Source organism: Malurus melanocephalus, unplaced genomic scaffold (assembly GCF_030028575.1).
Source record: "Malurus melanocephalus ecotype Western Australia unplaced genomic scaffold, MMel_1.1 scaffold_687, whole genome shotgun sequence".
Taxonomy (NCBI): domain Eukaryota; kingdom Metazoa; phylum Chordata; class Aves; order Passeriformes; family Maluridae; genus Malurus; species Malurus melanocephalus.
The window spans coordinates 187,136-202,304 of NW_026623919.1; the positions used below are offsets into that span (position 1 = coordinate 187,136).

At 38.4% G+C, this 15,169-nt stretch overlaps 1 protein-coding gene across 2 annotated transcripts in view; it reads right to left on the minus strand.

Moving 5' to 3' along the window:
* The window catches only part of SYT14 (synaptotagmin 14), an 81,572-nt gene extending 66,444 nt beyond the window's left edge, over window positions 1–15,128 (minus strand). For both annotated transcript variants that reach the window (XM_057384119.1, XM_057384121.1), the window contains exons 1-2: window positions 15,040–15,128; window positions 3,013–3,060 (exon numbers count right to left, since the gene is read on the minus strand). In XM_057384119.1, coding sequence (XP_057240102.1) covers window positions 3,013–3,060; window positions 15,040–15,052 — 61 coding nt within the window. In that variant the 5' untranslated portion in view covers window positions 15,053–15,128. The remainder of the gene's footprint in view (window positions 1–3,012; window positions 3,061–15,039) is intronic.
* Window positions 15,129–15,169: the final 41 nt, after the last annotated feature.

Consider the following 15,169-nt stretch of genomic DNA (forward strand, 5'->3'; position numbering starts at 1 on the left):
TATCATTATGTTATTTGAGCTAAATGATGTAGTCACATATAGCTTTGCAGACCTTTCTGGTCCCTTTCCACTTTCATCACCTGAAACTCCAAGATTCTGCTTTTCCTAGCAAAACATGAAAGGACAAGCAAGAAAAAGACAATTTAGGAATCCTAACCTTGCTAACTAGAAAGAAAAATTAACCGCCAGCAATAGTGCTCTTCAAGTCATATAATCCCCRTATAAATTGTAACCACATTCCATCATTTGAAACAGGAAAGTTTTCCCATGCATTGTTCACYGAAGACACATGCTTGCTTGCATGCTTACTGTTCCCTTTTCTCTATTCAGCGCACGAAAAATAAGATAGAACATCACAGTTTCTCCTGTTAGTTGCTTCTCAACAACCATGTACTTGGAAGGCCTGTAAGAAAGATGCACAGACAAGCAAAGCACCAGTGTACACTGGATGTCTCTAAGAACTCCAGTCACTCAATGCAGGCTATTTACTACCAATGTTTCTTCCAGAGGCTCCACACGGGCACTCCAACTCCAGTCACAGGGCAGTCACAGCTACCCACCACCCCCTGGCAGAAAGCATGAGAGGCTTTTAGGCAAACAGCAAATAGAAAACCATTTTGTCAAACACTGCACTAGCTCTCTAAGCCTCACAGACAGTACTCGMTGAAAATCAGGGAGTGGATGAATGCCAGGAATGCTGGAATGTACTCTCCTGGTGCCACAGACACACCGACACCGGAGAAAAAGGAGAAGGGCACACTGCAACCTTACCAGACAAGACTGCAGGGAATTACCAATGTGTGAATGTGAACACTTAATCTGTCCATTCAAYTTCTACRGTGAACTCACAGTTGAAAAAATGGYTTGGCTTTCACAGCACAGCCAAGAGATGGGAAACTCCATCTGTATAAGCTTGAYGTGAGTACTCAGTGGCATTAAGGACACAGCTGCAAGGTTTGATTTGACCAGCTCCACACTGCTGGCAACCAGGAATTCTCAGCTTGGAAATGCCTTCCTACTCTAATGATCTCAGTAGAGATCTTGAGTCTGCACCATTATCCTTGCAAGCAAGCAGGATTGGACAACTGGCAAATAAAATAACCCTTGGGAGTTTGGCCTTGSTCAGACAATAAAAACATCTTGAATGTGTATCAGACAATTAAATTAAGACGATTAGTCTCAGATAAAGTAAACAAAACTCTACATAACTGAAAGATTCACACTACAATGGCAAGCACCTTCTGCTTTAATGGTACACATCAAGTAGGGAGTGAAGACAGACAAGAATGCACCATATCCATGCACTATAAGGAGAAATTTGTCAGTAACATAGGGACACAGAAGGTTAGAATACACATGGAAACTCATATGAACTAAAAAGGAACCCAACACRATGCAAGTATAAATGGCATTAAGAAGATATGTCTCTTTTAATCAAACTTACCCCTAGGCTAATTTAGAACCACCAATGCTAAAACACAGGTTCCATGCTACCGTTATTTAAAAAAAAAAAAAAAGGCTAATGGAGCTTAGAATTCAATGCTCAAATACAACACAGAATCTTTGAAAAAAAACCCCACCACATCTTTTCAATTTTTCTTCCCAGTAATTAACGTTAAAACCATACAGCATTCTCTCCAAGAACGCAGAAAAATTGTTTTAAAATCAGTACAGCATCCTAAAATAAATAAGGATTAGCAAGATKAACAGATTTTGAAACTTTATCAGACAGCTTTCTGAAATTCCAATGGGTTTCACAACTCAGAAAGAGTTAACAGAACCTATTACAGAAGGAATACAGTGCACTGTATACTGTGTATTGACATACCCATCAACGAAAAAGCAGAGTGAGTAATAAAAAGAAAAATACTTGCCTCCCCTCCAAAATGAGAAAGAACTTTTAAAAGGAAAATCTAAATGATCCAGAGTTTAAAAAAAGCAGAAAAATGTTTTTAATTACAGTACTTTCAAACTACATACAACACTCAATAATTCTTTTAACTGGTATTTGGAAAAGATGACTTGTGACCATAAAGCCATTTTGACCTTAACTGGTAGACTTAATTRTGAGGTTAGGCAATGTTAAATAAATGTATCAATAAACCAAACAATTTTACCAAAATATCTCAGGGAATGCAATGGAAACTAAGAGGACAAACAAAATTTCTTCCCACAAAGTATGATGGGGTTTGACAACACAATTGAGCCAATCTAATACCAAGTTGTCAAACCACAGCAGGAATGAATGCAGCCTTCCTACTCTCCCATCTTACTCCTTCCTTTTGAAAACACTGAGATTTTTCTGACCTAACCGAGTCTCAATTCAAGGAACTAATCCCTGAAGAAACTTTTTTTTTTTGGAACAGCATTCAGATGAGAAGACAGAGATTCAACAGCAATGTTGCAGGAAAGAGCATAGGGCTGCCAAAAGGGACAGAAAACAGATCTGTATGTAGCTTTTTTATCAGCTGAACTGTTCTGTCAAGCTTCAACTTCAGTCACTGTAGCTGAGCATTAAGGTGCAACTGCCCTCTGTAGCACAGCTCTGCTCCATGCTCTGTTTAGTTTCTGGTCTCCCTATTGATGCAGCTGTTTTCAAAGAAGTTTGAGTCATTGGCATCTCACCTGAAATCAGAGGCAGAGATTGCCAGTTCATTACATTAGTTTTTTAAAACATCCTCACAATTTTTTATTACAACTAAAAACCAAATAATCCTACAAAATTCTGAACAAAGCAAAGATCAAAGGTTATCCATCACAGSTGAACAACACTAATAAATTCCATGTAACTCGGTGAACATTGGAGAAACAAGCTTTTCCTTCTTGAGAAAAATTAAATTTTATTTTATAATTTCACTATTTTTTCCTATCAACATTGTAAGCATCAAAAGACTGTGCAACACAAAGATGCAATCCTAAGATCCACAAAAAGTCAGACCATAASAGTAGGCAGCATATTTCTCATGAGGACTATTTGGGCTAAGGAGTTCCCTTTCACAAATTATTGCTTACCTTTTCTAATGCAGATCAGTTCATGTACACCACATGTTCGTTCTCCACCTATGAGACAACACATCATTAGAAAACAGTAACAATAAAATGTATTTCTTTCCTTAAGAAGTATTATAAACAGTATAAAAGAAAGCTTCAAAACTCCAYCATTTAATAAAAATGCAGAAAATTGACTTAAAAAATTTTCAACTTACAGATTAAATCCTTTGGAGAAAACAATAAACGTACCTTTGGGCTTAACACAGCTTATGGTGGTACAGTTTGAAGAGCTCTATGTTGAATTTATACAGATAAAACTTCAAAGCCAAGCACCTTAACCAAAGCCATTCTAATGTTACCCAAGTATAAAACGTATTTTCCTGTTTGGAGTGAACTACCCTATGAAAGAGTAATCTAGAGAAGAAATGTCAAAATAACAAAAGTTGCAATATAACAGAATGCCTAAATAACTGTATTATTACCTTTCATGATAAAAAAAAAAAAAANTAACAAAGGTTTGGTTTACCTAGAATTTCTTCTTTAGGTATTTTTTAATTAAATAAAAACTGTAAAAAACTTGAGATATTTATTTGAGAATAATAGAAATGTTGCCAGAAATACTAAGATTTTGCTCACATTTCAATAAAAAGTATTTTGATGTTGGAATTACAACTTGTAAACAAAACACCAACACATAATATCTAAACTAAAAATATTTTGGACWGATATGTCTTGTGATCAAACCTTAAAATTCCAAACTACATCAAGCTGTGGCKTCTCTTAAGTACACCCTAAACCACTCAGCCTTTTTCCACTTGACAACAAAAGAGTGCATGGATATGAATACAGAACTGAGGGGCCTGCCTAGGTTTTCATACCCWGTTCTCTGCAAACTCATGAAAATAYAAAACAGAGTTCCGAAACCTCACACAACATCTGCTTCATATGCATTAATCACTCCCGGGCTTCAAACATTTCAAAGCACAATAAAAGAAGTTTTAGGTAACAAAACTCCTCCTATCTCAAAAATATGGAAATACATTATGTAGCACTTATTACTCTCCTCCATTCCATAATAAATTAATTATAACATACAATACATATTATGATATCAACTAATAATTTAAACTCTTAATTGGTAACACTAATGTGGATRGCATTGTAAAGCTTTCAGAAAATACCTGTATTTCTAGCTAAATTTACTTTTTGAAGAAATAACTGTAGGAAATACATATATTGGAGTGAGAAAGGATAAAAGGGATCAATAAATGGAATAAAAATAACTCTTCTAAGATAAAATTAAATGTCTGTGAAAGCAAAAAGAATCCCCACTTTATGTCAGCATACTCAGAAATATGAAATACAAGCTTCAAATATACTCCTGAATGGGAAATCCAGTATCAGTGAATCTGAGAATCCCAGGAGTTTTGTAGAGTCATCACCCTTATAAAACCCAGTTGTAAAAGCAACATAATTCCCTCTTTTCAGTGCATTCTAGAAACTGGACAACATCATTTTCATTCAGAAAGCATTTTGGAAGGAAAACACAAGAAAAACTAAATTAAAAATATAATCTGCTTTTATAATGACTAGCAAAAAAAAGCAAACAAACCAACAAACAAAACCCAATACCAGACAGAGGGAGAAGATTATAATCTTCTTTAAAGTCATTGTAATCATCTCCACGGTACAAAAGATAAACCATAAGAGTGACAAAGTCTTCTCCCTGGAATTCGCCCCCTGTTAGTTTTAAATTCAGCAGTGAAAAAGGAATAAAAAATACTGCAAAAAATAAAAGGATTTTTCATTATACAGGAGCCAGAGTTAAAAATAAAGATTCACCTAGAACTGACTGAGGGAAGAGAGCAGCAATAGATTTTAATTATATTCAYTGCTCTCGGTGAAATCAACCGATTTGAAATCGTATCATTAAATACTAATTTTAGGTTTGGATTCTGCATTGCTACCTATTGTTTTCTAAAGCAAAAGATCGTCAAACATTTAGCTTATTTTATAAGATGGTGTTTCACTAAATAAAGCCTTTATATTAATYGACACGTTACTTCTTATTGACCACAAGGCTACAACATAAATTTATACCATTYAACAGCATTCAGTCAGGATTTTATTCCTTTTCATTTGCTTGAAAATGCTGAATGTTATTACTATTTTTAATAGGTGATTCATATATTACTTTTTTTTTTCCAAAATGCTTTTGGATAGAAATCAACTTTTAAATAAAAATACATCAAGTGATATAAAAGTTAAAGAAACAATCCTTTATATTTTAAATTAACCAACGTATTAAAGACATTAAATTTTATCCTCGACTGACCTGGGCAGATTYTTGTTTTCCCCTGTGGTCCTCAAAACAGTGGAACTAATATGTTATTCACACCTTGCTTTTATTCACAGATTAACRAATAAACCCAAGTTTTTCTGCCTTTCCAACTCCCAAAAATTCTCTCAGCTTTTAATAAAGTAGTCATTGAAAGAAACTAAACTGAAAATATGGAAACATTTTGCATGAYGGCAAGACATCAACCATTAATTTAGTATTTCAGTCTGAAAATAGTGGGTTTGTGTTGGTTAGCCCACAAATCCCAAAGGTTCAGTGCCATGACACACTTAAATTTTATTCTTTAAATACTATTTTTAGGTAGCTTATCCTAATATAGTGTTAGCTCACCATAATGTTATGGTTAATTAAAATTTAAACTTGATTTTGACAAAAATTAGTATTAATTCCATTTCATCTTGACTATGAGCATGATCTCCTATTTAAGATTTTAATATTTTAAGTGAGTTTATAAAATTACATAATACTCTGTAGTTTATAAAACTACATAATACTCTGTCCAAAATGTAAGCTCAGAACAGAAACAAAGCCACCTGGGTACACAGAGCTCTTCATAATGTTAGACAATGGACATAAAAAGAAAAATAATGAAAGATCAAGTAATTTTAGAACTGCATATTCAACAGAACATGTTCCTTTTCTTGAGCAAGAAGAACCACCTAGTGGTCCTAAAAATCTAAATCATTCAAGCATTTAACATAAATAGATTGGCCAGATGTTTTCAGAGGCAGCTGAAACACCTGATGAAATCTGATTTTCTCAATTTAAGACAAAGAACTTGTACACCAAGTCTCTATTTGCCAAGATGACTATGACAGCAATCAGACGAAAAGATGTAACTCAAAGAAGATACTGGATTTTGTATTAACTGAAAATTTTGTYTTTCTAAACTAGTACAATTAAAAATTTAAAGCTCTACTATGTTCAGACTTTACCAGGAACTTCACTACTATGATGCTGGTAATAATTGTCTAGGAAATTCAGCACAGGCTGAATTATCATAGAGTGATTTAGGTTAGGAATGACATCTGGTGCGCTCAAAGACTTCAAAGCAGGACCAGGACTAGCTTTACAGAAGGTTCCTCCAAGCCTTAAACCAACCACTTTCTGCAATGACCACAATTCCAAGACCTCTCCRGGTACCACTGGTTCTCCGGGGCAAGGTGTCACCACCCCTGTCACTGCAAGCACTTCTTCCTTACAGCCAGCCAGGACTCCCTCGATGTATCCCACACCCACTGCCCCACATGGTTTCATTTGGCAGCTTAAGAATGTATCTCCACCGCTTAGACCCCCTTGTACAGTGAAAAGCTGCTGTAAGAGTGYCTGTCAGGTTTCCCCTAATTGCACAATTGTATTTCCTAAGCCTCTCCTCACGTGCCATACACTCTAGGTTCCCTCCCAGTTTAGTGGCTCTCTGTTGAGGTCTCTCCAGTTTGTCAGCCTCTCATGCTGGATTAACCCAGCTGGATTCAGGCCACGGACAGGTGGCTGGTCCATGTTCAGCTTGCTGYTCACCAGGATCCTCAGGGTCTTTTGTTCAGAGGTGCTCCTGGCTGGCCTGTCTGCAGCTGGTAGTGCAAGGACTTCATCCGTCCTTGTGGGTATTTCTGAGGTTCCTTCAGCCCACTCTGAGCTTGCTGAGCACTGTCCAGGTAGCAGCCCTTCCCTCCATCTTATTAACTACTCCCCCTCGGGCATCATGCCTAAACTCAGCCAGGATACATTCCATCCCACCAATAAATATGGCACACAGTCCCAGTTCCAGTACCAAAACTGTGATGCAACTTAGGCTGCTGCATATAAAATTCTCTATTCTTCAGTTCAGCCACAAATCCATGTTCATAGCTGCAGAACATTAAACTGTATCACAAAAGCCCTTTGTCAGCGGGCGTAATTTTTCAGAGACACTTTTTACATGATAAATTACTTTCCTGCTGAGAATTGTTTTTTAATTAGCATTTTCATAAGTTTGGACCACATTCAACAAACGTTTACTTAACATTTTATTCAACAATAGACAACTATTTTTTCCCTTGGCAAACCCAYGACATTCCAACGTAGAACGACAACATGGAGCAGGTTGAGTAGCAGGAACAGAGTGCTACAGTGCAGAAACATAAAACAGGATAAAAGTGATAAAACCTAGCATAGTGCTAATGTTGCCATGCCCAAGCATGTGGAAATGCTAATGCTTCTGCTAGCAATGCAAGAGACTCAGGAAACCCGTTCTTACACTAAGTGTTTCATACAACACGCTACAAATTTATTTAAAGAGACAACTATAATGAAAGAGTTCTGGGTTCCATATACCAACAAATCTACTTGAAAAACTGCCTCACACCATGAATTGAATTTAGGGAAGAATCTGGGTTTATATGAATGGACAGCTAACTGTAATGGAAAAAAATTACCATCTTCATGTTTCGCACAACAGCAACTCTRCAGCTGCCATCACTGTTTTTCCTAAAAAGGTCACATACAATCATTAGCCCATCCTCATTTATGGTGTAAAATCACCTCTGCATTCCTTTAGCATCCATTTTTTTACAATTTTAGTCTACAAATAATACTGCACATGTAAAAATTGAAATATTTAAAGTTGAATGCTTAGAAGTAGTTAAAAAGCAAACTAAAAAGCAAAAAACATGCAATTTTATAAGGAAGAGACAGCAAGGTAAAACAAAAATTGCTGGTTTATATACTTATTTACATGTCTACATCTTTAATGTTTTGTGCAGTTTTGCTCTCATCTTAATTCCACAACCTCAAAAAATTAAACCAGAGAAGACACAAAGAAAGGCCAAAAAAGTCAATGAAAACAGTCAAAACACAAATGGTTTTTATATGAGGAGAGATTCAATAGACTAAGACTCTTGGACCTGAAAAAAACCCAGAACAGATGGTGGACACAAACAGGTGAATATAGAACAATTATTCACTGTGTAACCCACTAATAAGAAAAATAACTATCAGATTAAATTAGTAGCAGACATGTTCAAGACGAGAAGTTTTCAAGAGMAGAAATCAGAAATCTATGTTCTGATTTTACAATACAAACTCCTACTCTAAAGACTGTCTTCTTTGCTAGCACCATTTGAAATTATCCCTATCTAGTAATTTCTTAGCCAAACGATAAGGTCATCTACCTGTCYTAAGAACATTTTGGGTTTTGTATCCAATCACAAAAGTAGTGACAAACATTAATTTTTTTTTATGGGAAATATTTTCTTTTWAATTATATTTGTAATCAACAGAACCAATGACAGTGATCAAAGAATTAGCAATTAGTGACAATTGATCATGGATGGCATAGCCATTTCTGTTTCTCAAACAAATTTTGCATCCAATCCTACCCACACTGAAACAAACGAAAGCATCCRTATGGACTGAAGGCCGCCAACAAGAGATGGATTTTCTAAACTAAGTCATAAAGTAGTGAKGTTATCTGGGACCTTCTCCTCTCATCACAAAAACAGTATCATATCTGCTTCCCTTCTATCCAGAATGACCAAAAACTTCTCTTCCCCCACTCTTCTGACAACTGAAATATCATGAGTACTAAAAATAATATTAGCAAGTTCTTTATTTCACCCTRTTCTCAGTTAAGTATTTCTTCAGGTAAGTCTTACTGGTGGAAATGAAGAAATAAGTAAATATAACTAGCAATAGAAACATCTAGTATAAATGGTTCAAATCTGACCTAAAACCTGTAATTTGCTTTTACTAAAAATAGAAAGAGAACCAGTAGCTRCAAAAGGAACTTTGCTGAAAATGACAAAAAGATTAAATACACAGTGCCAAGGAACATACACTGCTATCAAATGTACAGGAAATAAAAAATATATCAACAACAAAGCTGACAGTAAAAAAAGGATGAAAAATTAGTATCACTAAAGGCAAATTCCTASAGTTTTTAGTTAACATCACTAATCACTACTCTAGAGCAAAGTTTCACAAGAGAAGGTAAACTGAGAAATATTTCTTCTTTTAAAATGACTCTATGATCTGTGGAGAAAAATATACTCATAGAAATAGGATCAATAACTGGATTTCTCATATTTCAAATAATGCAGTAAATTTGTGATACAAAGGGTAATTACTATAAAGAATTTGTATTTCAAAAGATTCCACTTAGTAGGAAAACTGCTTATTTTAGCCTACAGAACAAAAGTACCTGTAACATGTGCCAGTCATACTGAATTTACCCCTTCTAGCATCAAAGATTACTCTCCTCTACAGAAGGGACCTATTAGTTCGCAAACTCAACACCCATTTGCTGTCTTAGAATTAGCTTTCAAAATCTTACCAAAGCTTCCCCTTCTTACTCTACAAACAGATTTACACAAGAATCAGGAAACATATCCCATCTCCAAGAGTGAAATGCACAAAAATTAGGAAGTTCAAATTGCTGATTTGAAATCCACTTCAACTTCTATATGCAACATAGGCCCTTGGCATTATGCAGTTCAAAACCCAACAATACTCAGGAAAAAGTTTCAGAGTATCAGCTGTGAGTCCCTTGCATCATTCATTACAAAAGCTGGAAGAAATATAACTGAATTAGGTTGAAGAGAAAATAAGACCAATAAAACCTAATGGTTAAAATTCTCTGGAAGACACCAAAACTCTCTCCTTTCTTAGAGATTCCCTGTATTTTGAAGGCAATATAAGCAAACAGTTTTAATCAGGTTGTGACTGCACATTTACTTTCCTGCGTGTCCATCTTGAATACCAAGAATTCCCAATTTGCAAAAGTGGTAGGCATTAAAAATTAAGAGAATTCCAGAAAAAAATTCACTCTGAACACATCAACTGTTCTTATATTAAGTATGATAGCTTCATCTCAGCCCACGGGGAACTTGTCAAAAAGAAGTCTGTATAGCATTAGAGATTAGGTGGGGTTTTTTAAAGAAGGTAGCCCCCTTTGTTATTTAAAAGATAGAGACCTATCAGCTTTCTTTATTTCAACAGATTCAACACCGTAACAATGATGGTGTAAGACAAATCCAACCAGGAAATTGGTGATTTTGCCTACAGCACAAGGTTTCACTGTCATCAGCAAATAATGCAGGAAATCATCCTTACAATGACAATATCAGGCAACAYTCACTGATTAGTTTCCACTACAGACACTGAATGAGCATAAGASAGCATTAAACCAGTTCTGCGTGGCTGATCCAATATGATACCTTGACATGTGATGCACCACACATTTGACAAATGTGTTTAAAAGTGGGCCTAAGCACAAACTATGTCTTCTTATATTCAGACTTCATTAAATACTGATRCTGCTGCTCAAACCCTGCCCTGGCTGCACCAGCTTGGATTCAGAAGCACTACTGTCAATTCGGGTCAGCACTAACTTGAGGATCTCCGTGTCATCTTACACCCTTCTAGTACACATTACAGTGACACCTGAATATCCCAGGTAACTGGGAAGTCAAGATAAAACTGTTCCCCAGGCCAGATTCAACCTACAAGCTACACATGATACTCCTACTTAAGCTCTGTAAGCAGCTCATTGCTCTGTTGTTTCCTTTTCTAGATTCTAGAAATTTGCAACTAGGCATAGTTTTCATGTGACCTATATGAAGCAGTGTTCTAAATACTCTCTTTTTTGTATCCATAAACAAAAAGTAGGTTCACTCCATAATTTTTGTCTTTGTTTCCCAAGCAAATGAGTGATATACAATTAAACAGTTCATTTCCTGCCTCATCCTTTTATTGTTTACAAATTGTCTGGCTAATTTAAGACAAAATAGATGAAGTTTTAAGAACTTGATGGTCTTAGTATTTAATGTTTCATAAAAATCAGCAGTCAAACACAACACAAACACAGACCCCTTTGAACACAAGGACAGTCCACCAGCCAATAAACCCCCTGCACAGCACACATAGGTGCAGCTGCCTGATGCAAACCAAACAGTTGGAAGACGAGGAAAAAGAAAGGGACAATCATCTCAAAAACATCAGAGATCAGGACACTTCACAGACACTGAGGAACAAAATTATCAAAAATATATATACTTGGCAAGGTCCTTGACCTCTGCATCAGGAATGAGAAGTGTTGAACTGGTAGGATCACAGGGGGAAAATATGGGAACCCATGTTCATTAGTGTCATTACTCTAGMAATAATTTATTAGATGGCAACACCACACTCCAATTTTTTTTTTTCTCTACTAGATTCATTTTATTTGTACAGCTCATTATTCTCTTTAATACTACTTCTCACTTCCTAGCACTAAACTCCTCACAATGGAAACCCCATGAAAGAGTGTAAAATCAAAAAGATTTAGCTCAGTCTGAAAAGGTTCATCTGCAGATGTGTTCTATCTCCTTGAGAAATGTACACTTGTACAGCCTGTGCTATATTAGAGCATGTTCAAGTGCAGCCCAAAAATTTGGTAAAAGTAGATTCACAAGGATATACAAGACATGCAACTCTGCCTTAGGCTATAAAACATTCCACCTGTAACCTCTAACATTTCTTTGCCCTTCTCCATGCAATGCAATATGRTTTCCATGGCTAGCTACTCCCCAGACCTCAATTCAACAGACCTCTCTAAGGTAGGCACCAAAGCTTTGCTGTTGCTTGAAAGAGGCAAAGCAGCACAGAGAAATCAAGTTAATGCCACCATGAGGAACATCACCACGGCGATGATGAACGATTCTCTGAAGTCAATCCTCAACTTTCTTCCCCACTCCCAGCAAACTGCCACAACTCCCCAGGCTTGGGCAGCAGTAGTTGGGAGGATTTTAATCTCAGACTGTCCAYCAGTCACCACTGTCAGTCTGGTTTTACTACTACTTTCAGTTTGGCCTTCCTCTCTACCATATTTGACATCTCCCCGTATTAATCCTCTCCTATGAAAAATTGGAAATATTAAGCAATAAATAACCTTGCATCATAAAACAGAGGCTCGTAGTAAATATTAACTTGGTTTTGGAAGATAACTATACAGAAATAAAAACTGCAAGTACAATTCTTTAATCTCATTTGAGACAAAACTTTCCCAATTGCATTACCCTYTGAGACTGCCTGACCAATGCAAATTGTAACCTGATGTCTTTATAAAGAAATACAAAACGACTATGTTTCAACATGACATGAACTTTCTAAAGGAGAAAATGTAACAGTTCCTGCAATCTCCAGATTAGGGCTTTGAACTTGGTCACATGAAGAATACTTGGGTTTTAAACCACTAGTCAKTAAGCATAACAAAGCACTGACACTGACCAAAAGGGTCACTGGCCATGGCCAGTGGCACCCTGGTTCTCTGTAACACTTGACACAAAAAGCCTGACTTTAACAAAAACTTTGGGGTTTAAYGTTAGAACCACTGGAAGCTGGTATGCTGACAAAGTGACACTGGAAATGGTACTTACAAATCTTCAAGAACAGACAAAAACAGCTAACAAATTCCATATAGATTTGAGCTCTTTTAATTTTGTGCACTCTTGAGATCTGTGTCCTGCTTTGAAGGAGTTTTGAACTATTTTATATTTATTCTTCAAAGAGAAATTTTCAACCTTACTTGTTTTCTCTCCCTCTACCAAAGAAAGGAAAAAAAAATTAAAAGATCTGGCCAAATGCAGTGTCCTTAAAACTAAGTGAAGTATTTTCTCTTCTTACTTAAATACATTTAAAAATTTACTTTGACACAATGCAAGTTCTTTATTTTGACAGTTTAGATTATAAAGTCCATGGTTTGAGGCTGCCTTCAAGAACTAATATTCAACCCAATCAAACTCATATTTTTAAACACTGCTGGCCAGAACACAGTTCTACTAAACAGTCAAGGCAAGGTACTGTTACACAAACAGGATGGAGAGAGCAACAAGATCAGGAATAAAAATTGTAACACCTACTAATAACTCTACAGCAATCAGCTAGTCAGTTGAAAACAAAGAGGAGGAGGCATGCCTGCTACAGGCTACAGCAGGCATTTGCTGTCTTCAGGAAGAGTACTAAATCAAAACCTAGCAGACCACTTTAATGATTGGAATTCTTTTTAATCCCCCTTAACATTTAAATGTAAACTATGCACCCAATTTTCTCAAGAGCTTGAGTCCCATTTTGGATATTTCACATAAGCATCTGCAAGACAGTTRAGCTGTTTCTGAGTCTGGACATAATGAAAAATGTTGCATTCTTTTCAAAGGCTAGATTGCTATATTCATCCATGACTATTTGGTTTAACTTTGAAGAAGTAATACCCTAAATCCTCTGAAAATATTACACGCGAATATCACATATTGTGAATATTTTCAGACCCAACAGATCCTCACAGATTTCTGCGATAATGCTGCCTAAAATGAAAACAGAGACAGATTTCAAAGGATAATTTTTTTCTGAGCTCSAGTTATGTAAAATGTCCAGACCCAGCAGAATTTTTTTGCTATCTTCTTGATAATATTAAGAGGACTTTTCAGCAGAAAAGAACCCAGCCAACACAAAGCTGGCCAGCTCAGACTCCTGGTGTGCACAGCTTCCAAGACAGGGTAAGCACGCAGCTTTGCTTGAGCAGTGCAACTTCTCCTTACAGAGGCCTGAATTACTAATCCAGGGAAACTGACAGCAGAGAAGCATCCCACATGCGAAACAAACCAGAACAGTTTGTTTCCCCCCCCACACACACTGTTTTCCTAAATCCTTTAAGTTATAAAAAACAGATACTTTCAGAAAGAAACACCTCGGCCAAGGAAGCTGTATACCTTAGGWCCTTGTCTGGCTAGAAATAAAGTTCTGTTTGGATTTTTTTTAAAGGATTTTTACCGAGATGTAAAATTACTCTCAGAATCGAGAGGTTTCAAAGCAAAACTCGGAAGCCCTGCCTCTGAAGGTGAGCATCTCCAAACAAACCCAACAAGTGTCTAGTACATTTCGCTCCTTTGTTGTTGTTGTTTCTAAGTGATGACTAGAAAGATCTGCGGACAGCAGCTCCTGTGCAGCCTGTTAGCTCCCAGCAACCGGCGGACAGAAAGRAGCATCCCTCGCCTGGGGACTCAGTTTTCCGAGACTCCGGGGCCAGGAGAGTGACAACGACTTTTAGAGCAGTTGGCAAAGTCCCTGCGGGGAGGGTGGACAGGGCTGCGCACCTCAGGCACAGACACTGGCGGTCCGGGACACGGCGGCGGGCAGGGGCAGCAGAGCCCGGCACGGGGGGCTGCAGAGCCCGTCCCCGCCTCCGCCCGAGCAAGSGCGGCTCACGGCACGGGGGCACGGATGGCTCCGTCCTCCTCGGGCCCCCTCCGCGGCGCCCACGGGCGCACGCCCGGCATCCCCGGGGCAGGCGGCRGCGGAGGAGGAGGAGGAGGAAGAGGAGGAGGAAGGATGCCGGCCACTGTGCCRGGGATTTATTTACCCCGCCCGGCTCCTGGGCACGGAGATAGGAGGAGGGAGCACCACACTCACTTCTCCCCCATCATCAAAGAGCCTTTGCACCGTAGCCCCCGCAGGCGGGCCGAGGGGGACGGGGAGCAGAGGAGGCGCCCCCCGGCCGCCCTCYTCGGCTGGGGTCCCGCTCGGCTTAGGTGCGCCCCCACCTCCCGCCGCCGTGGTAGCCCTCCCTCCCCCCGGAGCCGCCCCTCTCCCCGTGCCCGGGGGAGGAGAGGGAGAGGAGGGGGCTGGGGGAGGGGAGCGGTTCGGGGCGAGAGAGAGGAGCCCGTTATTGGCCTACTTACCATCAATCGCCATGATCCCCGGCGGGGTGGGCCGTACCAAGCGGAGGGAGCGCACGCAGGAGAGGCGCTGCCGGGCGCCGCGGCTGCCAAGCGGGAGCGGCGGGAGGGGCGGGGCGGGAGGTGAGCGGGG